This window comes from Ostrea edulis, chromosome 1, assembly GCF_947568905.1.
Source record: "Ostrea edulis chromosome 1, xbOstEdul1.1, whole genome shotgun sequence".
Classification (NCBI taxonomy): domain Eukaryota; kingdom Metazoa; phylum Mollusca; class Bivalvia; order Ostreida; family Ostreidae; genus Ostrea; species Ostrea edulis.
Genome location: NC_079164.1, coordinates 47140795 through 47164285, shown reverse-complemented (window position 1 = coordinate 47164285; position 23491 = coordinate 47140795). Strand labels below are relative to the sequence as shown.

The window sequence follows — 23491 nt, the reverse complement described above, 5'->3', positions numbered from 1 at the left end:
CCCCAAGGATGCTTAGTGGCAAGTCTCAATGAAATTGACCCAGTGGTTCTGGAGAAGAAGCAAAATTGTATACAGTTTAGTGATGGATAGATGGACAGAGACAACAGATAAAAAGTAATCATAAAAGCTCAGTTGAGCTTAAGAAAAATCTTAATTAAAATTAAAATTTTGTTTCCTTTTTGTGGCCCCACTCTATCCTCACCACTATGATTTGAGCAAACTTGAATCTGCAATACCTTAGAATGCTTGCATATTAGTATGATTTATAAAGGCCCTGCTGTTCTTGACATGAAGATTTTAAAAGATTTTCCCTGCATATCCCAATTTAAAACTTTGATCCCCTAATGTGGTCCAACCTACCCCTGGGGCCCATTATTTGAATAATTATGAATCTGCACTCTTTAAGGAACCTTTCAAATAAGTTTTGTCTTTTCCGGTCCAATGGTTCTTGAAAAGATTTTCGAATTATCTCAACCCAATTAAATAAATTGCAAATTATCTCCCCTTTCAAGGGGGCATAGATCCTGAAATGAGCAAACTTGGAAGTACTTTTATCCAAGGATATTTTGTACCAAGTTTGGATAACAATAGCCAACCTCATACAGAAAACACTACATAGTCTTTTACCTCATACAGAAAACACTAGTCTGTTACCTCATACAGAAAACACTACAGTCTATTACCTCATACAGAAAACACTACATAGTCTATTACCTCATACAGAAAACACTAGTCTATTACCTCATACAGAAAACACTACAGTCTTATTACCTCATACAGAAAACACTACATAGTCTATTACCTCATACAGAAAACACTACAGTCTTATTACCTCATACAGAAAACACTACAGTCTTATTACCTCATACAGAAAACACTACAGTCTTATTACCTCATACAGAAAACACTACATAGTCTATTACCTCATACAGAAAACACTACATAGTCTATTACCTCATACAGAAAACACTACATAGTCTATTACCTCATACAGAAAACACTACAGTCAATTACCTCATACAGAAAACACTACATTGTCTGTCACCTCATAAACAAATCACTACATAGTCTATTACCTCATACAGAAAACACTACAGTCTATTACCTCATACAGAAAACACTACAGTCTTATTACCTCATACAGAAAACACTACAGTCTGTTACCTCATACAGAAAACACTACATTGTCTGTCACCTCATAAACAAATCACTACATAGTCTATTACCTCATACAGAAAACACTACAGTCTATTACCTCATACAGAAAACACTACAGTCTATTACCTCATACAGAAAACACTACATTGTCTGTCACCTCATAAACAAATCACTACATAGTCTATTACCTCATACAGAAAACACTACAGTCTATTACCTCATACAGAAAACACTACAGTCTATTACCTCATACAGAAAACACTACAGTACAGTCTATTACCTCATAAGAAAACACTAGTCTATTACCTCATACAGAAAACACTAACTACAGTCTATTACCTCATACAGAAAACACTACAGTACAGTCTATTACCTCATACAGAAAACATTACATAGTCTATTACCTCATAAATAAAACACTATAGAGTCTGTTACCTCATACAGTAAACACTACCTAGTCCATTACCTCATAAATAAATCACTAGAGTATATTACCTCATAAACAAAACACTACAGTATATTACCTCATACAGAAAACTCTTTTCCTTACTTCTTCCCTGGTAGGACCATTTCTGAAAAACAAAATGTGTTACGAACTACATGTACTTCTAAATAATCAATGTATAGTACCCCTGCTGACAGATATTACTGGTGTAATGTGTTAATGCAACACTATCTCACAGTCCCACATATACAATACTATCTCACAGTCCCATACATACAATATCATCTCACAGTCCCAAACATACAGTACTATCTCATAGTCCCATACATACAACACTATTGCACTCATCTCACAGTCCCACACATACAATACTATCTCACAGTCCCACATATACAGTACTATCTAACAGTCCCACACATACAATACTATCTCACAGTCCCACACATACAATACTATCTCACAGTCCCACACATACAATACTATCTCACAGTCCCACACATACAATACTATCTCACAGTCCCACATATACAGTACTATCTCACAGTCCCATACATACAACACTATTGCACTCATCTCACAGTCCCACACATACAATACTATCTCACAGTCCCACACATACAATACTATCTCACAGACCCACATATACAGTACTATCTCACAGTCTCACACAGTACTATTTCACAGTCCCATACATCCAGTACCATCTCACAGTCCCACACATACAGTACTATCTCACAGTCCCACATATAAAGTACCATCTCACAGTCCCACACATACAACACTATCTCACAGTCCCACACATACAACACTATCTCACAGCCCCACACATACAACACTATCTCACACATACAACAATATCTCACATATACAGTACTATCTCACAGTCCCACACATAAACTGCTATTCATCTATAACCACTCTTGTAGCCCATGCAAGACTGTGTCGTGATGTGTACATTTACTTGGATCAACATCAGATTAGGAGATTTGTAATTTGAAATATTGTATCCTTGAGGTTCTTGAGATGATTTCCATTTGCGCATTACCCTGTGTATATACCTATGCGAAATGGTGGACTCATTTTGTGGCCCCACCATGTGTCTCAGGCCATGGTGTGTACAAATTTCATCTTGATACTGAAAATAGTATCTTTGTGGTTCTTAAGAATTTTCAAAATATTTTCATATACATGTATATTCCTATGTAACACTGGTGTCAACAAACTTGAATTTTCCTTACATAAAATGTATCATAAAGCTGTAACAAAAGCTATGGTTTTTCTGGTTCAGCAGTTTTAGAGATGATTTATTTTTATCATTTCTTAATCATTTTCCATTTAAAATGGGTTTGGTCTTCATCTAACAAACTTGAATCCCCCTTCATCCAAGGATACTTTGTACTAAGTTTGGTTAAAATTAATTTTTGTGGTTTTGGATAACAGTTTGAAAATGTGAAAAGATTAAAATGGCAACAAAATTTGGATCAGAAAAGCCTCACAGGAATTGTTTAATTCCGGTGAAGTCTAAACACTATCTAGTATACATGAACTTTTACAAAGTATAAACAAAAGTCACAAGATTTTGAATTTTACCCCTGACTTCAGTTTTTCAGGTCTTTTAATCTGCTCCTTGATAAATATTCTGTCCTCCTCCTTCAGGCCATACTTCTCAAATTCAGGACACAAATTGTTGCTCTCCACCAAGTGATCAAACATCAACAGAGACAGAGCTTCATGCTGAAATGATCAATTCAGAGCCCAAATGAACAATCCTATCTGATACATTCAAGCCAAAATCTGATCTCCATCTATATAAAGGACAAATTTAGATGATAACAACAATCTCATCTACAAGTGAATTAGGGGTGGGACAAATTATATAAATTTAAATTGATAGCGTTGTCTCACAGTTTGGTTCATGATACACAAATCTTATCATTGGTATGAATTGATACATATACATGATTTACCAAGAATTAATTAAAATGGAGTAATATAATTTCTGTGCATGAGCAATGTGACCATTTGTAGTCTGTATTGATCCTTTAGGTATTAAAGAATGTTCGTAAAGAAGGCATTTTGAAATTTCAGATTCACAATGGGAAAAGATTTATTCACATCCTTTTCAATATACAAAAAATTCTAAATTGCAGTGGTTACAGTTTAGAATTAACAACTACATTTTTACTAAAAATTCAATCTTATTTAAAATAGGGAAAGTAGACACCAAAATATGTTGTTAATGCAAAAATAGTGACGAAACAATTATTCATCTGCTTTGGGATTGTCCAAAGGTACAGGAGCTTCTAAGATCTATCATAACTTTATGTAATACAAAAGGTATCAATATTACATTAGATAAAAAAACCCTTATTTTTTAAATCACTAGTTCTAAGGAAACAAGAGCAACGCCAACGTGGCATAATACGCCCATAGAATTTGCTCAAGGAAAACATATTTTAGTGGGATTCATATTTTAGTGAAGTTAGCACTGTCCTCTGTGAGCTAATTCATTATTATGCTTGTAGAAATGGATATCAAGATATAAAGAAGGAAAGCCTTAGAATGTGCTACTTCATAAATATGCTAACGGTTCGGTTTGTATCCTGCCCACAAGGTTTTCCTAATAAGTGATACTACGACCTTGACCTTTGACCTTGAAAAACAATAGGCACCTTCCTCTCATCATGATGATCAAATATACCAAGTTATAATATCCTGGAGCTTACGGTTCGGTTTGTATCCTGCCCACAAGGTTTTCCTAATAAGCGATACTACGACCTTGACCTTTGACCTTGAAAAACAATAGGCACCTTCCTCTCATCATGATGATCAAATATACCAAGTTATAATATCCTGGAGCTTACGGTTCGGTTTGTATCCTGCCCACAAGGTTTTCCTAATAAGCGATACTACGACCTTGACCTTTGACCTTGAAAAACAATAGGCATCTTCCTCTCATCATGGTGATCAAATGTACCAAGTTGTAAAGTCCTAGGGCTTATGGTTCAGTCTGTATCCTGCCCACAAGGTCCGGACAGACAGACGGACGACACCATACCATAATACGTGCCGTCTTTGACGGGCGTATAATAAGCATTATTCTGTTAATAATCAAATCATATATTATATAGAAAAAGATGTCAGCAACAAACCCAGGAACTGCTGATTGATCTTAAAACACATATAACTACACTTAAGTGTACTGCAACTCAACATTGTAAATATGATGAATTTATAAATCAGTGGAATACATGGTTTTATCTCTTGGACAGACTCTGATAGGCAAATACACTTATCATTATCTATATTTTACATTAGAGTTTGATCTTGCTTTTTAATATCAACACAACCTACAGTTATGGAGGCTCAATGTTCGGTCTGAATAGCGGGACGTGCCAAGGATTTGAAACTGATAATACAGATTAATTTGCCTTCATGCCAAATTAATCTCATTTAATTGACGGAACACCTGTTTTCCAATGTTGAACGAACTAAAAATAGAACGAATTAATCAAACCCGAAAGCCATCATAGTACGAGTTAATGTGCAGATAGCACTTCCTTTTCCGTCCCAGACACGAGCAGATTAACACTGAAACATATCAGACACTCTCTAAGAATTAGCATTTACTGACTGTTCATAGATTAGGGTTATAGATTTGTGCAGTTCGTATTTTTTGACACGTAAAAAAACAAAGATTTAAATTTCTTTTTGTTGCATAAAATGAACTCTTAAGATCCGCCTCTGTCACAGTCGTATTGTGACGTATGTCAAAACATAGACATGACGTCACACTTCGTCTTACCCTGCTTTTTATCAACATTGAACAGTGCACTGTATTTTAAAGCTAGGAGACCACAAGGTTGGGATGATAATCCATGTAAGTTCACAATCTTAATCTGAGGTGTGACTTTGCAAGATCTTTGTTACACATGTTGTATTTTTTCATATCATTATGCTCTCTCAGTCGCGTGTTTTAAACTAGTTCATAATCCGTTCATAGTCAATATGAACAGATTGTGTCGCTTGCTAAAATTGGTTGGTTCATAGAGGAAAATGCGATTTGTAATACAAATATAATGATACATACAATGTATAAACGGTACTATCTACAATGGTCAATAATCTATATACAGTACTTTACGATGCGATACACTAGTCACAATGCAATACTTATCTGGGTACAACAAAAATAATAAAAGTGAAACAATATCCCTTTGAATCACAAACCCAGTCTCAGATATCTCAGTCAGAAAAGGATTTTTAAATTCATAACCAGGTAGTTTTCGTTAAAATTCACATTTAAAAAAAAATATTATGAAGATGTATATTTTATGAAAGAAGTTTATCAACAAGAGGTACATGAAATATGACAAGAGGCCCATGGGTCACATTGCTCACCTGAATCACCTTTGCCAATATTAAAAGATTTCCCCAATATATCGTGATGATGGAGAGAATCGAATAGAAGCACCCGTGGGAAACCGACGAAGCCTATATATATTCACATGTAAAACTTTTATCCCTATTGTTTTTCCAACCTACCCCCGGGGGCCATGATTTTTTTAAACTTCTCTGGCCGAATGGTTATTGAGAAAAAGATTTTTTTTTAATTTTCTCTAAAAACTTTTATCCTATATTGTGGCCCCATCCTACCCCCGGGGGCCATGATTTTTAGAAACTTGAATCTGTACTATGTCAGGAAGCTTTCATGTAAATGTAAACTTTTCTGGACCAATATGGTTCTTTAGAAGAAGATTCTTAAAGAATTTCCAGATATATTTGTATGTAAAACTTTGATCCCTATTGTGGCCCCAACCTACCCCCGGGAGCCATGATTTTAACAAACTTGAATCTGCACTATCTCAGGAAGCTTTCTTGTAAATGTACACTTTTCTGGCCTAGTGGTTCTTGAGAAGAAGATTTTAAAGATTTTCCCTATATATTTGTATGTAAAACTTTGATCCCCTATTGTGGCCCCACCCTACCCTCGGGGGGCTGTGATGTTAACAAACTTGAATCTTCACTATCTCAGGAAGCTTTCATGTAAATGTAAACTTTTCTGACTCAGTGGTTCCTGAGAAGAAGATTCTTAAATGACCCCACCCTTTTTTTGCATTTTTGTGATTATCTCCGCAATTTTTGTTGAAATTGGTCCAGTGGTTCTAGAGAAGTTGAAAATGTGAAAAGTTAACAGACAGATGGACAGACAGACGGTCAACGGACAAAGTGATCAGAAAAGCCCAGGTGAGATTTAACAAGAGGCCCATGGGCCACATCGCTCACCTGAGTCACCTTGGCCCATATCTGAAGACCTTCCATATATATTTGCATGTAAAACCTTAGTCCCTATTATGGCCCAAACCACCCTTTGCAAACTTGAATCTACACTATGTCAGAAAGCTTTCATGTAAATATCAACTTCTTTGGCCCAATGGTTCTTGAGAAGAAGATTTTTAAAGCTTTTTCCTATATTTGTATGTAAAACTTTGATCTCCCTTGTGGACCCATCCTACCCCCAGGGGCCATGATTTGAACAAACTTGAATCTGCATTATGTCAGGAAGCTTTCATGTAAATCTCAGCTTTTCTGGCTTAGTGGTTCTTGAGAAGAAGATATTTAAAGTTTTTCCCTATATATTTGTGTGTAAAACTTTGATCCCCCCTTGGGGCCCCATCTTATCCCCGGGGGCCATGATTTGAACAAACTTGAATCTGCACTATGTCAGAAAGTTTTCATGTAAATATCAGCTTTTCTGACTCAGTGGTTCTTGAGAAGAAGATTTTTAAAGATTTTTCCTATATATTTGTATGTAAAACTTTGATCCCCTATTGTGGCCCCATCCAACCCCAGGGGCCCATGATTTGAACAAACTTGAATCTGCATTATGTCAGGAAGCTTTCATGTAAATCTTAGCTTTTCTGGCTCAGTGGTTCTTGAGAAGAAGATTTTTAAAGTTTTTCCCTATATATTTGTATGTAAAACTTTGATCCCCCCTTGTGGCCCCATCCTACCACCGGAGGCCATGATTTGAACAAACTTGAATCTGCAATATGTCAAGAAGCTTCCAGGTAAATTTCAGCTCTTCTGGCCCAGTGGTTCTTGAGAGGAAGATTTTTAAATGACCCCACCCTATTTTTGCATTTTTGTGATTATCTCCCCTTTGAAAGGGACATGGCCCTTCATTTGAACAAACTTGAAAGCTCTTCACCCAAGGATGCTTTTGGCCATGTTTGGTTGAAATTGGCTCAGTGGTTCTGGAGAAGAAGTTGAAAATGTGAAAAGTTTAACAGCCAGACAGACAGACAGACAGACGACGGACAAAAAGCGATCAGAAAAGCTCACTTGAACCTTCGGTTTAAGTGAGCTAAAAAAAACACACAAATGATGCTTTTCAATAAGAAAAGAAAATTCATGATTTTTTTCTAACGAATGAATGAGTTATCAACATTGTCTATGACTTTTTGGGACAACCCTCACATTTAATACGATAAAACATATTGAAAATACAAAGAAGCATTCTTCTTTATTGCCATTAGTATGAAAAGCCATATATATTGTCATGTATCTATCAGAAATCAAGGCATTATCCAATCATAGAACGCATGTGTGATCAGACACTATTTACTTATAGAATGTGCAAAATAATTTCTCAAGCAAACTGGGGATAGTGTTTTGCACGTTTGGCTGTATTTTAAGAAATTAAAAGAATTAATTCATTTGATGACATTATAGAAACAATCATACACAAACGATCTATTTTTTGTCAGGCATCAATCCAAACATATTATAGCGTAAAGTTTATTACACATTTGAATCATTTCAAATTTGCAGCATATCATTGGAACATATATATACATGTATCAGTATTAAATGTATTGTTTTCTTTAATATATGAAATGTAGACCTACTGATAAGAAAAGCTGACAATAATTACATCAAGGATACAAGTTCTTAATACTGATAGAATACCTTGATTTTCTTATCAGGTCTGGCCACCGGCAGGAACTTCCCATCAAACATGTGAGAAAATGGTCCATGCCCTACAGAAACAAACCAACATATCAAATATCATAAACTGTACACTTATATTCCAAATAGCAAACACAAATATCATAAATTGTACACTTATATTCCAAATAGCACACACAAATATCATAAATTGTACACTTATATTCCAAATAGCAAACACAAATATTATAAATTGTACACTTATAATCCAAATAGCAAACACAAATATCATCTCATACTTTTAGCAAGACCATTCTTCATGAGCAACTTTTTTCAGCTGTTTTATTATCTTGCTGGTAGAAAGGAAATGTGATTTCTTTCGTTTGAGGAACGAATAAGACAGAAATCAATTTCTACTTGGTTATAATAAATGGACTATTTGGTATATTTCAAGTTTTCAATTCGAATACCTGTATAGGTATGTTCAGTCATGCAGTTCAATAGAATCGGTTTCAAATGAGTAACGATGTAAAATCAGTTTAGGAGGACACGTAGAGCAGACAACACGTTTAGATTTTATAATAATTCAACTTGTAGCTACATGTTACGTAATTATAGTGCATTGTATTGTTACAACATTAAAGCTGCTGCGTGTCATTGATAATCCATTTAGTGTGTTATGTTGTTTTATTACTAATCTTGTATCAGAAATGAATGGGTTTAAAAGAAAAACTATTTTTGTTTTAGCATAAAATTATGTTTCCTTTGCAAGTTTCTTGGTAGCTTTGGTTTTATTTTACTGTATTTTCTATTACATATTATTATACAACATTTATATAGTGTTAAATATTCATAATTGCTTTTATTTACATAAATCACTATAAAAATATTTTAAAAATTACTTACAAATTCACAGTGTAAAATGTACATAAATTACTACAAAAATATTTTAAAAATTACTTACAAATTTGCATATTTAAAACATTTAAGATAAAATAAATGTTTAATACAAAAATATGCATCGAATTGCATGTACAATGTATACATTACATGGATTTCATATGAAAATATAATGATATTCGCATCATATTCGCATGAATATCGTGCGAAAAACCTTAATAGTAGGTAACAATAATATTCGCATGAATATCGTGCGAATTATTTTTCATATGATAATCATGCGAATTTCACATGAAAATCACATGATTTTTTCATGCGAATATCATGCGTGGTCCTTTTCGTCTCCTTTTCATGCGAAGAATTCGCATGATATTCATGCGAATTTCATATGAATTTCATGCGAGCCACTTTTCCCTGTGTAGCATATATAGTTATGTTACAAACTTGTTATACCAAGATCATGACACAGTCCAGCGATCTGAACACATAAGATATCCGTGTTCGTGATCTCTAGTTCAGGCTGCTGGTTTCTCAGGGTAGATGCCAGTTTTCCTGCCAGATAACAAACTCTGAAAAACAAAGCATACACTATACAGCATCATAATTTTCACCCCATATCATAACAGAATACCTTGAATACCAAGTAATCTCTGAATTCTTTAACACCCCACTTAAAAAGCGTAACTACAATTTCATAATATGATGCATGTTATCATGTAACACAACTAATTAATGCTGGAACACAAACAATTTCTAGGCATACCCTAACGAGTGCTCGAATCTGTTGTGAGCTGCCCCAGGATACACAAAATAAGTCCCTCCAAGCTGTTTGAGGCACCGAAGTCTTTGGAACTGGGGAGTATCTATGATTTTTACGCAAAGGGGGTGGATTTCAATATGACCATGGATTGGGTCATTTACAATCTGAAAAAAAAAAAAAAATTCCTAAATCGAAACAGATCATATGCAAAATGTTTTATATATTCTATGACTTTCTTTGAACAGTTGCAGCGTAAATGTAAAGTGTAAACAATAACATACATGTAGCTGTGTATCATCACAGAGTAAAGTGTAAACATAGAATGCTTCACAATAACATAGCTATGCATCATCACAGAGTAAAGTGTAAACATAGAATGCTTCACAATAACATAGCTGTGTATCATCACAGAGTAAAGTGTAAACATAGAATGCTTCACAATAACATAGCTATGTAAAATCAGAGTAAAGTGTAAACATAGAATGCTTCACAATAACATAGCTGTGTAAAATCAGAGTAAAGTGTAAACATAGAATGCTTCACAAAAACATAGCTGTATAACATCAGAGTAAAGTGTAAACATAGAATGCTTCACAATAACATAGCTGTGTAAAATCAGAGTAAAGTGTAAACATAGAATGCTTCACAATAACATAGCTGTGTAACATCAGAGTAAAGTGTAAACAAAGAATGTCTCACAATAACATAGCTGTGTATCATCACAGAGTAAAGTGTAAACATAGAATGCTTCACAAAAACATAGCTGTATAACATCAGAGTAAAGTGTAAACATAGAATGCTTCACAGTAACATAGCTGTGTATCATCACAAAATAATAAAGTGTTAACATAACAAAGCTGTGTATGATCACAGAGTAAAGTGTAAACATAGAATGCTTCACCATTACATTGCTGAGCACAGTAAAACTCTTGAGTATCCCCCTCCCCTTTCCACCTGAAATCATCCTATTTTAAAAGTCTTGCCTTTTATACTTGTTGTATAGAAATCCTCATAATACTGCATGACCACCCCTAAAAACTGGACATCAGAAATCCTCATAATACTGCATGGCCACCCCTAAAAACTGGACATCAGAAATCCTCATAATACTGCATGGCCACCCCTAAAAACTGGACATCAGAAATCCTCCTAATACTACATGGCCACCCCTAAAAACTGGACATCAGAAATCGCCCTAATACTGCATGGCCACCCCTAAAAACTGGACATCAGAAATCCTCATAATACTGCATGGCCACCCCTAAAATCTGGACATCAGAAATCCTCATAATACTGCATGGCCACCCCTAAAAACTGGACATCAGAAATCCTCCTAATACTAATGGCCACCCCTAAAAACTGGACATCAGAAATCCTCCTAATACTGCATGGCCACCTCTAAAAACTGGACATCAGAAATCCTCATAATACTGTATGGCCACCCCTAAAAACTGGACATCAGAAATCCTCATAATACTGCATGGCCACCCCTAAAAACTGGACATCCGTAGTTTTTCTTCTTCAAATTTACAGTAAACAGATATTAGGAAATACTTACTCAAAAAAAAAAACTATGAGGTGATCAATTAGGAAGCCATACATTTCAACCCTCATGGTCGGAGATGTAAGTTACAGATATAGTAAGTAAAAACCTTGTCATTGTGCTTTATTTATTGCCCTAAAGTCAGAACCCAGGGGTTGTCATCTTCACAAGTCAAGGGTTATTGATTTGTTACCTCGCACTAACCCTTAATTGACATCAGTCACCATTCAAAACATGGGTTTGGGACAGAGGATAATGCAATAAGCTAAAATTAAATCATCCATTGAGATTCCTTGTTCAAGATGCAAGCTTGGTAAGAGCAAAAACAGAAAGTAAACAATGGTCTCATGAACATTGCGTGTTGATTTGATATGTAACATAATTGATAATTCACATTTTCGTCCCTTAACTGTTGTAGCTATTTATCACTCTATTTCAATTTCAATGTCCTACATTGCACTCAACTACAAAGTGAACAGTACCTTCCTGCATAGTGCAGAACAGTAGCTCTCTGAGAAAAGCTGTCCTAATATTTTCTCAGATACAGTCCCTGAAACGTTCTACTTTACCATTTTTCCGTTCGCTCACCATTCGTTCAGCGTTCGCTCACCGTGCGCTCTCCGTTCAGCGTGCGCTCACCGTTCACAAAGCGTTCAGCGTCCGCTCATCATTCAGTCTTTTCATTCTCATTCGGAACACCAAAGTGAAAGGACCAATCTTGATAGCAAGGCGAAAATGAAAATGGAACGTATGCGTATGAGTCGAAGGAGACTTTCTTACTATATCAAAAATTTAATTTTGAAGTGCAAAATGTCAGGATTATCCACTGTGAATGCCGAAAGGTTCATTTGAGCTTTAGTTTAAAAAAATTCTAAATGAGAAACGAATATAAGAGCTTATCATTATGAATTTAACCTAAGTAAAAAAAAAATAAGGCAGTTTCAGGTTATGAAAACTTCACGATTTAGCATTTACAAGTTCGGGCAAAAGCACAAATTATTATAATTATTTTGCATTGCTTGACAAGAGTTTTAAACAAGTCACCCCCTCCCTACTTTGAAAAATAAAAACAAACAAACGATGCTACATAATGTACATTGTACATACCGTATGTATGTGTCAGAATGTCAAACTGATATGGCTTATATAATTTTTACGCCTATATTTATGAAAGACATTGTCAATTAGCTGATATTTACTACTCTTGCCAAATTTGGAACTTTTGTAACATTTGTCCTTAATGCAAAGATGTAATTGTTTATCTTGTACGTTTCTGCATTAGCCTTTAAACATTATACGGGTAGTTCAGTACAATAAATAGTTTTATCTACATCAAATATATAAAAATATTGCACGATCTAACTGCAATCTATGGTCACATCTTTAATAAAAATAGTAAGTTTTGTACTTTCATGTGCATTAAAATTCTAGGATTATTTCCTCGGGTCGATGTAGCTGCGACAAATGAATGACACCAAATGTAAGTAGAAATATTTAATACTGTTAGGATTGTTGAGGTGTTGACACAGGGTATACCATCCGTATTGTTTGTTTACTGCATCTATCTTGACTCTTTTCGGGTTTTTTGTTTGTTAATTACAGGTATCCCAAACGATTGAGCTCGTAAAGTTTGAAGCCATACATGAACACCTGTAAATTCTGGATGTCACTACGCATATAGACTATAGTGTTTTCCTTTTCACATGCATTGCTTATATATTATACCTATGCATTAAATGTATCTGTACATGTAATGGTATACACAATGTACATACGAAATTTGCTTTTGTTTGTGTATGACTGTTGTGTGTGTTAATGTATAATTTGCGATAATTTCATGAAATATATACATGTATACTCGGTACTTGTACAAAAATGTATTACTTTGAATATATCCAAAACTGTAAAATATGCTGTATCACGATTCCGGTTTATTTAATTTTTTATTAATTGATGAAATGTACATGTATTTTTAGTTTAAACAATATTTATTCATAAATAATTCGATAATAATGTTTACAAACAATGTCTTATACATGTAATAGATTGAGAAACAAGCCAAAAGGCTTATATTAATCTCGCTCTAATGTATTTTATTACTTGATTATGAAATAAGTAAAATCCCAGAGAAAAATCCGAAACATTCCGAGTAAATACATCATTTTGCGTTCAGTGTGCGCTCAGCGTTAGTTCACTTTGCGCTCTGCGTTTGCTCACCGTTCACCAAATTGCGTTCACCGTTCACTCTGTGTTCGTTCACCGTTCGCTCTGCGTTCGTTCACCATTCGCTCACCGTTCAAGTGGGAAAGAAGAACGTTTCAGGGACTGCACCTACAGTTCTGCAGCTTAGCTTCCTGCATTGAATATATCTAATTTTACAGCTTGTGTGTACTTATAGAACAGTCCAATTTTATTTTATATACATATTTTACAAATCAAAGAATAAGGCATAATCATTTCATGTAAATGTACTCAAATTCTAAATGTCCATGGTCATTATAATAGAAAATCTATTGCAATGATAGCTTAGAAAAAGGGACATAACTCATAAATAGCTGCTAATTTTCATTAAAATACATTGCCATAATGACTGACATCATTTTGAAACTTGAATGAAAATATAAATTTCAGCAATACATATAAATTCCTTTCAAATCTAATCACCCAGCTGGGTAGCTCAGTACCTAGATTTATGTGTCAACTGCTGAGCTGTAGATTGTGCATTTGAGTCTAGCAAGGATTTAAATTTTTTTCCTGGCCACATTACTTTCAACTAAAATTGCATTTTTTCACTAAATGAGGTAAATGTGAAAGTTTTCAATTTTTTCAATTTCAAAATATTATTGTACATATCCTCCACTTTCTACCCAAATCAGATTTCTCTGGTGTGTTATTCCTCTTTAAACAAACCACCCCTCTAAACTGGCCATTTCTTAATCAGTCCAACAGCCAGATGGTGTTGAGGAGTTTCACTGTATTGTCACACATACTTGTGGATATTGCATTCATATACAAGTTTTGAATGACAAATATTATTCACCTTGTACGTGTACAATCTCCGTGTATTTTCCTGTATAAGTTGAATGACTTCAAGACGCTTTCCCAATGAACTGAAAAAAATAAAGTGCACATGATACGCCCGTCAGATGTTTTCGATTCATTATAAACAGATAAAAGTGCATGACACAAAATAATGTCAACCTTAATTGGAATAAATACTGCTTTTAGGTCTGAGGTAAAATAGAGATTATTTAATAGTGCAAAGATTGCACCTATATCTTTGCTTTTAGGTCTAAGGTAAAATCAAGATTATTCCTTGGGATGTGTTTATTGCACATTGCAATACGGGATATTGGAACTAGAAAATTTTGAAATTCTTCAGATAAAGACGTTACGAAAATTAAGCATCATTTGGGCAACTCTTGTATACAAAATAGTAAGGGCTAAAGACGACTCATTTCTGATACATGTACAAATAGGCTTCGGGGTCACCAACATTGAGATTTTCTCAAATCTGAGATTTCTCAGAAAATTTGAGTTTTTCTCACCCAACTGTGTCACCAAATAAAATACCTACCTGGTTTGTAAGTTATTTTGCAGAATGTTGTAAGTGAATGTCCTAGTACCAAAAGCATGAGTTATTGGATTAAATTTCTGATGTTTAAAAGCGAAGATAAAAAAAATTATTTCCTCCATGTACGTATGTGGATATTTACTTAATGAGATTTATTTTCTTGAGTCATTAAAACAACCAACCGCAATAAAATGATATAAATAATCACAATTTATGCATTGGTCCCCAGATACGTACATACAGTGCTCAACATGTAGCCCCCCTCCCCCTCACTTCTATCCCCCCCCCCCGTTTTCTTGACATATGATGTACTTATTGTATTATTATCATATACAATGTTTGTTGCTTAGTACATGCAAAGATCGATTTATTAGCTGGTCACTTGTTATAATGGCGATGAGAGGTAGTAGAAATGCAAGTATTGAACTCTTACATGTACTGAAGAATACCCCATCCCCCCACTCCACCCCCCCATTTTGAGTTTACGATTTTGGGGTTTGGGCAGAACTGTTTTTCTTGCTAAAAAATTTTTCTACATATATAATTGCACCTTTTTTCTCCGTTTGATCCCCACCCCTCAACTGTCAAAATCAACGATTAACTGTCCCTGAACATATCACTATATCTGATAAAAATTATCAATAACTAGGTGCTTGTCTATTGAAAGTTGCCCAAGTTAACACAGAAAACATGATCTCGTTGGGCATACTAAATATTAAAACCATGATGGAATCGGACACGAAATAATGGTTCCGATATTCCATATTGACTTGTCAATATATCTCTTGAATTGTTCAAATAACTACAGAAATATTCCAAAACTAATTTTCATTTTCTTACACATATTTAGAGTTTCTTTCACATGGTATGAATTACTTATTTTGGGTTTTGCAAAGATTATACTTATTAATTAATCGTTAACTGAGCAGATGTGATTTAGCTCTTATCAAAATGATCTTTGAATCTCCAGTTGAACTCTGAAACACCATGGCTTACTCCCAAGGGGCAGATGGAATCTTAATTAGACAGACAGATTAAACTTAAAACACCATCAGCTTAAATTATCATTTCCATGAGACAATTCCTCTATCTTTTCTGTGATGTGCATGTTAAGTCTTTGTAAATTTTGTAGTACAATACTGCACATATTTATATGGAGCGCCAAATTAACATAAACTCAAATAATTGAAGATATCTTCAATTATTTGAAGATATCATCAATTCATTTGATGCGCGCAACAATTTGATTAAAGATCTCTTCAAATAATTAATGATATCTTCAATTCTGAATTATTGCGTGCAGATGAGCTTAAATAACACTAACCTGATTCCAAGATCTTTCAGCTGACCCTCAGTTACCCTGTCCAGTAAGTTACTAGTCACCCCCTCTCCTGAAAACAAGCAATTTAAAACATCACTGGTACAACCACTAAGAGATTCAAACTCAGGGAGTAAATCATACCTACAAATATCAAGATGAGTATATCAATTCACAGTGAAACTGATTCGGAAATATTCATAAAAATTTTGCATTAAAAATAATTTTGTGATCAAAATGAGAGCAGCTAGTGAAGATATAAACTGATTTATCATATCCTCCATGTAGTCAATTTGCATAATAAAATGTGAGTAAGGATTTTCACACAATTATGAGACCATCTATTGTCATTTAATTACAACCTAGTAAGATATCAGCTACATCCTGGTGCCCCTTCAAAGTCAGAAATTCCAAACAGTTGCTATCTCTGGAGATGATTGTGTCCCGAGACTGTGTTGCCGCTTCCTCTCCACTGGGCTTGCAATCATCTCTTTTCTTCTTGCAAGGGAGGTCACTCTTTGTCTTGGCAATTGATGCCTCATCTCTTGCACCACTTCTCTTCATTGGAATTATTCTTAGGAAAATCTAACGAACAAACAAATAATGTACCTGTATAATATATATATATGTAAGACTCTAAAGTGTGATGGTCGCTCCAAAGTGCGATGGTCACGCCAAAGTGCGATGGTTTGTTAATGTTGCGGATGCCAAAGTGCGATGGCCACGCCAAAGTCCGATGGTGTGGAGTTCAGTAACGTTTGTGATGTCTCGTCATTGTGACATCATTCTTAACGTCTTTCAAAATGAAACCGAAGAAATGCAACACGGACGACAGCAACGGCAAGGTATACAAGGTTGAGGATAGTGAGAACAGCAAAGTACATTTGTTGTCGAGCTATCTTCTTCGCCCAAACATTCTTTAGTTCATGATCATTTATTACTTGTGACGTACACGTAATAAAATCCTGGGAATATGCAATAATGCAAAACATTCTATACGATTTCGTGTTGGAAAGTTTTTTGTTTAATAACACGACAACTAAATGGTAATGAAATATGTTGAACTTCTTATTTTTATGCATGGATTTTGCACCGATATTTTAGTGAAACAACACACGGTTGGTAGTCTGTACCACAACACTGTGTCGTTTACAAACCAATGGATTTCGGCGTGTCACACCATCGCATTTTGGCGCACAAGTGTGGACCATCGCACTTTGGCATGTCACACCATTGGGATTGGTGTGACCATCGTACTTTGGAGTCCCATCGCACTTCAGAGTCTTACACACACATATATATAGCAAACAGCTGCCATACCAAAAGAAAGACTTGTAAAATGATTCAGCAAGTTTAAACTACCAAAAGAAATTTAAGGCATGTATCATGCCTGAAAATTATCTGATATTAAAAATCAAAAACTTTCTTCTTTATTGCCCAGTTTAGGCTGAATTTCACACAACTTTTAAATTTTTTCCTGTTTTTCTTTTAATATGCAGTTAATAATGCTATGGCCCCGTTACATTTGCTGCAAGTTCCAATTTCAAACAGTTTTTACCACCACTCAAAATAGCATTAATTATTTCGGCAAAAATATTGTGAGTCAACATAGTAGCCAATTCCAAATAAAAAGAAATTAGTCAATTTTGCTCGTACAAAGTGACCGAGGGCTACAGTACGCAACATAAATTCATGATTTTAAACATTATGTTTATAATCTAGCTCAGAAACATGGAGGACAACTGTTACAACAACAAACAGGATCCAGACATTTATCAACACATGTCCGAGACAAATCCTCCAGATTAAATGGGCTGACAAAATCAGCAAGACCGAACTGTGGCAGTGAACAAATCAAGTTCAAGTCAGAGAGGAGATATTAAAATGAAGATGGGGGTGGAAAGGGCACACTCTACGCAAACCATATCCTAACATCACAAGGCAAGCATTATCCTGGAACCCCTAAGGAAAGCGCAAGAGAGGTAGACCAAGAAACACCTGGCGGAGAAACCTGGAGACCAACACCAAAACAATAAGAAAAACATGGAAAGAACAGGAGCAAATTGTGCAGGATAGAGGGGCCTAGAGAACTCTTGTGGGTGGCCTATGCCCTAAAAGGGGCAGTAGGAATAAGTAGATCCAACGTGATGATGAGGAGAGATATGCATCTTAAAATTGTAATATTTTTCTACATTTTTTTTGTCTGTGTAAGGATGGACTGGGTTAAGAGGAGAATGGAGAAAAGGGGCAGGAATATGGTTGAAAGGGAAGGGGCAGTTTACGTGCACTACCTCATCATCACCTACTGGTTCTATTACGTTACTTATTCCTACTACCCCTTTTGGGGTATAGGCCACCCACAAGATCTCTCTAAGCCCCTCTATCCTGCACAATTTGTTCCAGTTCTTTCCATGTTTTTCTTATTGTTTTGAGATCAGATCTGATTTTAATCCAATTGGAGGAAAAAGGAATTGGAGAGTAGAAGGTGCATGAATGAATTAGTGTCATATTTTCTGATGGGTGTGTAGCGGTCAGCCGGGTTTGATTGCTGGTGGCCAATTAGCTCAGTTGGCTGCCACCTGACTACAGATTCAGGCAATCTGATTACAGATTCAGGAGGCCCGGGTTCGAATCCCGGTCTGGTCCGTTGCATTTTCTTCCTTCCTGTTACAAATGCAAGGTTGTAATATAGGTGAATACGTGTGAAGACCAGAAGAGTGGATATCACAGTGCATTAGGCTTAGCCCTGGTCGCGGTGCCAAAATCTGCCTCATGATTTGGGAGCGTGTATATGCTAGAATGGTCCAGTAGGCAGTGGTAAATGGAAATGCCCCATGTTGAAATTATTGTATTGTTTGCAACCTTCATATCTCTATACATTCTATTATCTAAGCAATTCGCTACCATGACTTAAAGATAATTATGGCAAATGGATATGCTACAGAATGGGATAATATGGCAAGTTTTAAAACTGTTTTAGACATTTTTTTTTTTCATTGACCGCCAGCGTAACTAATGACGCAGCGTCGCCATTTTGTTCGTAACTATGACCCGCCGCTTACAGGTACATTAGATAGCCTAGAATGCTTTCTAAAGATAGAATGTATTATCGATAAATGACAGTGTCCTACTGTCCCGAGACACAGCACAGGAGTCGGCAATTTTATCAATAAAGTAGAAATATATGAGAAATAGGCATAAATACTACCACTGAGCTTCGCGAGCTCGTCGCGAAGCTCAGTGGTTGTATTTATGCCCATTTCTCATATAGTTCTACTTTATTGATAAAATTGCCGACTCCTGTGGACACAGGTAGATCTAGATTATTTTAACTTATCCACATGTTCACTGTCACAGTGACTGTGTCGATTTATTAAATCATCCTAAAGTTAGGAATTTCGGTGAAGTTTAAAATGATACAATCATTGCATTTGGCCCATATGGCATACCTATTACGTATTAACTCGTTTGCCCAGTGAGATAGGAGCTATAGCTACGACAACACACAACACAAATAGTTTGAACCTGGTTCTCTGCCCTTGAATTAACATTCTTCCGGGGCACATAAATTTAGCCATGATTAAATGACGTATATTATTTAAAATAACAACCAATTGACTGATCCCCATGTGACTTATTTGTCCAATGAAAATGTAGAATTCTTGCTTACAGTGCAAACGTTGTTGAAACGTTTATTGAGTAGTACATAAACTGCATGTGATCGTATATCGTCACAACAAGAGACAGAAGGGTTGGAGAAGGCTGTATGAAGTATAGGTAATTCAAAAACCTGGGTGAACAGATTAGTTTGATTCAAGTATTTTTATAAAAATAAAATAATCAAACTAATTCTGTTGGCGATCATTAGAATAATTTTGCATGATGGAATTTGATGGGTCTAGTAACAGTTTTGATTATTTCTTAGATAATCTTATGGAAAGTGATATTCTTGTTGATGACGTGACCCTGGGTGTCAAAGGAGAGAGGGAATACACAGAACTGTCGCCCAGTCATTCATCGGACAGCGGCTATAGCGCAATGAACAGTCCGTGCCACTCCGTGTCAAGCATGGACGATGGCCCCATTTCTTTGCCAGAGACTTTGGGAGAGGGGATGCCTCTTTTCCCAGACGCGTTGGATGAAGAGATCTCGGAATACCTGTCTGGTAAATCGCCTTGTGAAAATTCGAATGATTCTGTGGACGTTGTTGCAATAGCAGCTCATGCACTGACCACACCCATTTGTGACTTTGTCAGTTCTGACCAAGAAAATTCCTCAGATGGGGTCATAACCCTCTCAGCCATTTCTCCTTCAGAAGTAACACAGAGGGAAACGCGAAGCGCAAGAATAGCAAAATCTAAGACGGGTTTAGAAAATGACCACAAGACAGTCAAAATGCCAAATAACAAAGAAAACTTGGCACAGGAATCTAACTCATCCAAACTGCCACCAATTAAAGTAATTAAGGTCATAAAAACTCCAGCATACAGCACACCAGAGGACACACAGGACCAAATTTATGAAGCTATGGAGGAAAGAAATCGCAAAAATGCAATCCAAGCAAAGCTTAACAGAGAAAAAAAGAAGACGTACATAAAGAACTTGGAGAGCGATGTAGAGCAGTTAAAATCTGAGAACAAAACATTGAAAGACAATTGCAACAAACTACAGTTGTCGCACAAGGTGATGGAGGAAGAATTGGATTACCTGAGAAGTGTGCTAGCGAATCAGAGTGTTCTATCAAATCTACTAAAAAACATCCCTAATGTGAAAAACGTGAAACTCTCCTCTTCATTTTCAAGGAAGAGGCAATCCATTGATAATGATCATGACTATCCCGCAGCCAAGTCAAAGCGATCAAAATTATCGTCAGCTGGAGTCTGTCTTCATGTCCACCAGGATAAGGTTTCTTTGGAATTTTGTTCGAAGTGTTCAAGTACCGCTGCCTTGAATGGAGATGACGTGTGAAACCTTGTGATTTGTGAATGTGAATAATGCTATAATTTTACCAAAAGGGTCAGCTAGTCCCTTTCTCTGGTGGTATAATGTATCGAGAGATAATTGGCTCAAATCCAAGCAGCATAATGAGGTTTTGAATTGTAACAATTTTGATGTTAAATTTTATTTTTGAATTGCATTTTGTATTTCACCTAGCACTTGTTATGCTTGGAAGGATATGGGCCAGTTAGTATACATTAGTAAATGTTAGAAAGACAAAGAAAAACACAAGACATGACTACAGGTTGAATAGAGAACTTTGAAAGACAGAAATTGCTTGTAAAATTGTAATTTTGTATGGAAACAATTATTAATGATTTACAAGTATCTTTACAGGACAGTTTGGATTTGCACATCCCATCCAATCTGAGATCTGAGGCCACCATCATGCCAGCCCTCTTACCAGCTTTGGTAAGGAGACCCAATTGATGCAGGTATTCTGGGTTGAAAGGTTAATCCAGGGTACCTTTAGCTATTTTATATCTGTATATAACATGTTTTCATGTGACAAATTGTGGTTTGCAATTGTAAATATGAAATGTATTGTCACTGAAAAGTTTTTGTTTGTAAATAATGTATATGTACATTATCAATTGCAAGAAACTGATCGCACATTTTTACCATATTCAGAGAGAATCATCCTGAAAGAGTTGCGAGCCCCAAAAGAAAACCTTCAGTAAAGCCAGGGTAGTGTAATGTAAAACAGGTAGTAAATAAGTTCACAGGTATGGTATGGGTCAATCAAAGAAGGGTCGAAGGGCATTTGGGTAACATGTGGGATATGACATTAAAACAATGAATTTTATTGACAGTACTACTAAAGTTTGTTTTATCCGTATTACTAGTATGACTGTAAATAAATGATTTGTATGTATGCAACCAGTATGCTCTATTGTTCATTGAATAAATCATGTTAAGGTTTGTTATTTTTCTATGTACTAAAAGCTGTCTTTTCAGTACACCAGTCACGAAACGAAGAGGATTAAGAAACCCAACCAAATATACCATAGAATAGGTATTTTCTGTGGTTGTCCCATTTTTTTGCGGATTGGAAACATCGCAAAAATTACAATCGCAAAATATAAAACCATGCATATAGGTAAAATGCAGAATATGAATACCTACCATTTATGGATGAAATCGCAAAAATTTCCAACCTTAAGAAAATATCTGTTGATGGTATATGACCGACAGATTTTGATGTTTTCTGGTCTATATTTCATTTCAAGTCAACTCTGTACTCTCTTTAGAACGATATTGGTGAAGGGGTTTAGAGTTAAATAGGAATCATCTTTTTTGGTCACCCAACCTCGATGCATGTATGTGGGTAGTCATTTTCTTACAAAGGTATCTTAAATGCTCAAGCTTATAAATGGATTTTTCGTATTGGTGGTTGAGGTTACTTGAAGAATTTTCTCGAAAGTTTTTTTTTTTTGTCTGGGTAGATACTCTTGAACAAAGAAAGGTTAGATGTAGGATTATTTTTCTGTAACCTGACCAGCCATCTATTTTATGTTACCAAAAAATTGTCCCTAGTTTGTTTCAAATTATTTCTCCCAAAACCACGAAGCCAGTTTCAAACTTGGCACAAAGCATCTTTGACAGAATTGGATTAAAGTTTGTTGAAATCGGAATCTCCAAGGGGAAAGGACTGGTTTAATAGGTATTAAATCAACTTTAAAGCTGACATGAATTCATAATTATGTACATATTTCTCATCTTGTTGGCCAGATTTCTTTCGGGTAGCCTATTTTTCTCCACCCGTATATACCCGAAATGTGATTGTCGCACCTGAGTGATATTCTATCATTAAAATAAGCGTGCAAATTTCACTCCCTGATTGA

At 35.5% G+C, this 23491-nt stretch overlaps 2 protein-coding genes across 5 annotated transcripts in view; one reads left to right on the top strand and one right to left on the bottom strand.

The window, feature by feature from the left end:
- Positions 1 to 23491, bottom strand: part of LOC125652350 (deoxynucleoside triphosphate triphosphohydrolase SAMHD1-like) — a 69073-nt gene that overhangs the window by 19099 nt on the left and 26483 nt on the right. For 2 of the 3 annotated variants that reach the window (XM_048881505.2, XM_048881499.2), the window contains exons 2-9: positions 17012 to 17234; positions 16656 to 16722; positions 14798 to 14867; positions 10218 to 10378; positions 9908 to 10023; positions 8576 to 8646; positions 3194 to 3337; positions 1683 to 1730 (exon numbers count right to left, since the gene is read on the bottom strand). In XM_048881505.2, coding sequence (XP_048737462.2) covers positions 1683 to 1730; positions 3194 to 3337; positions 8576 to 8646; positions 9908 to 10023; positions 10218 to 10378; positions 14798 to 14867; positions 16656 to 16722; positions 17012 to 17213 — 879 coding nt within the window. In that variant the 5' untranslated portion in view covers positions 17214 to 17234. Of the gene's footprint in view, positions 1 to 1682; positions 1731 to 3193; positions 3338 to 8575; positions 8647 to 9907; positions 10024 to 10217; positions 10379 to 14797; positions 14868 to 16655; positions 16723 to 17011; positions 17235 to 20098; positions 20199 to 23491 lie in introns of those variants that run through there. The other variant, XM_048881512.2, reaches the window with a different exon arrangement.
- LOC125652384 (uncharacterized) lies at positions 20310 to 22568 on the top strand. Of its 2 annotated transcripts, XM_048881583.2 has the most exons (3): positions 20310 to 20426; positions 20575 to 22058; positions 22278 to 22568. In XM_048881583.2, the coding sequence occupies exon 2, from the start codon at positions 20583 to 20585 to the stop codon at positions 21615 to 21617; it is 1035 nt and encodes a 344-aa protein (XP_048737540.2). In that variant the 5' UTR covers positions 20310 to 20426; positions 20575 to 20582; the 3' UTR covers positions 21618 to 22058; positions 22278 to 22568. The 2 variants fall into 2 exon arrangements, with proteins under 2 accessions (XP_048737540.2, XP_048737539.2); XM_048881582.2 differs by having other exon boundaries at positions 20329 to 22058.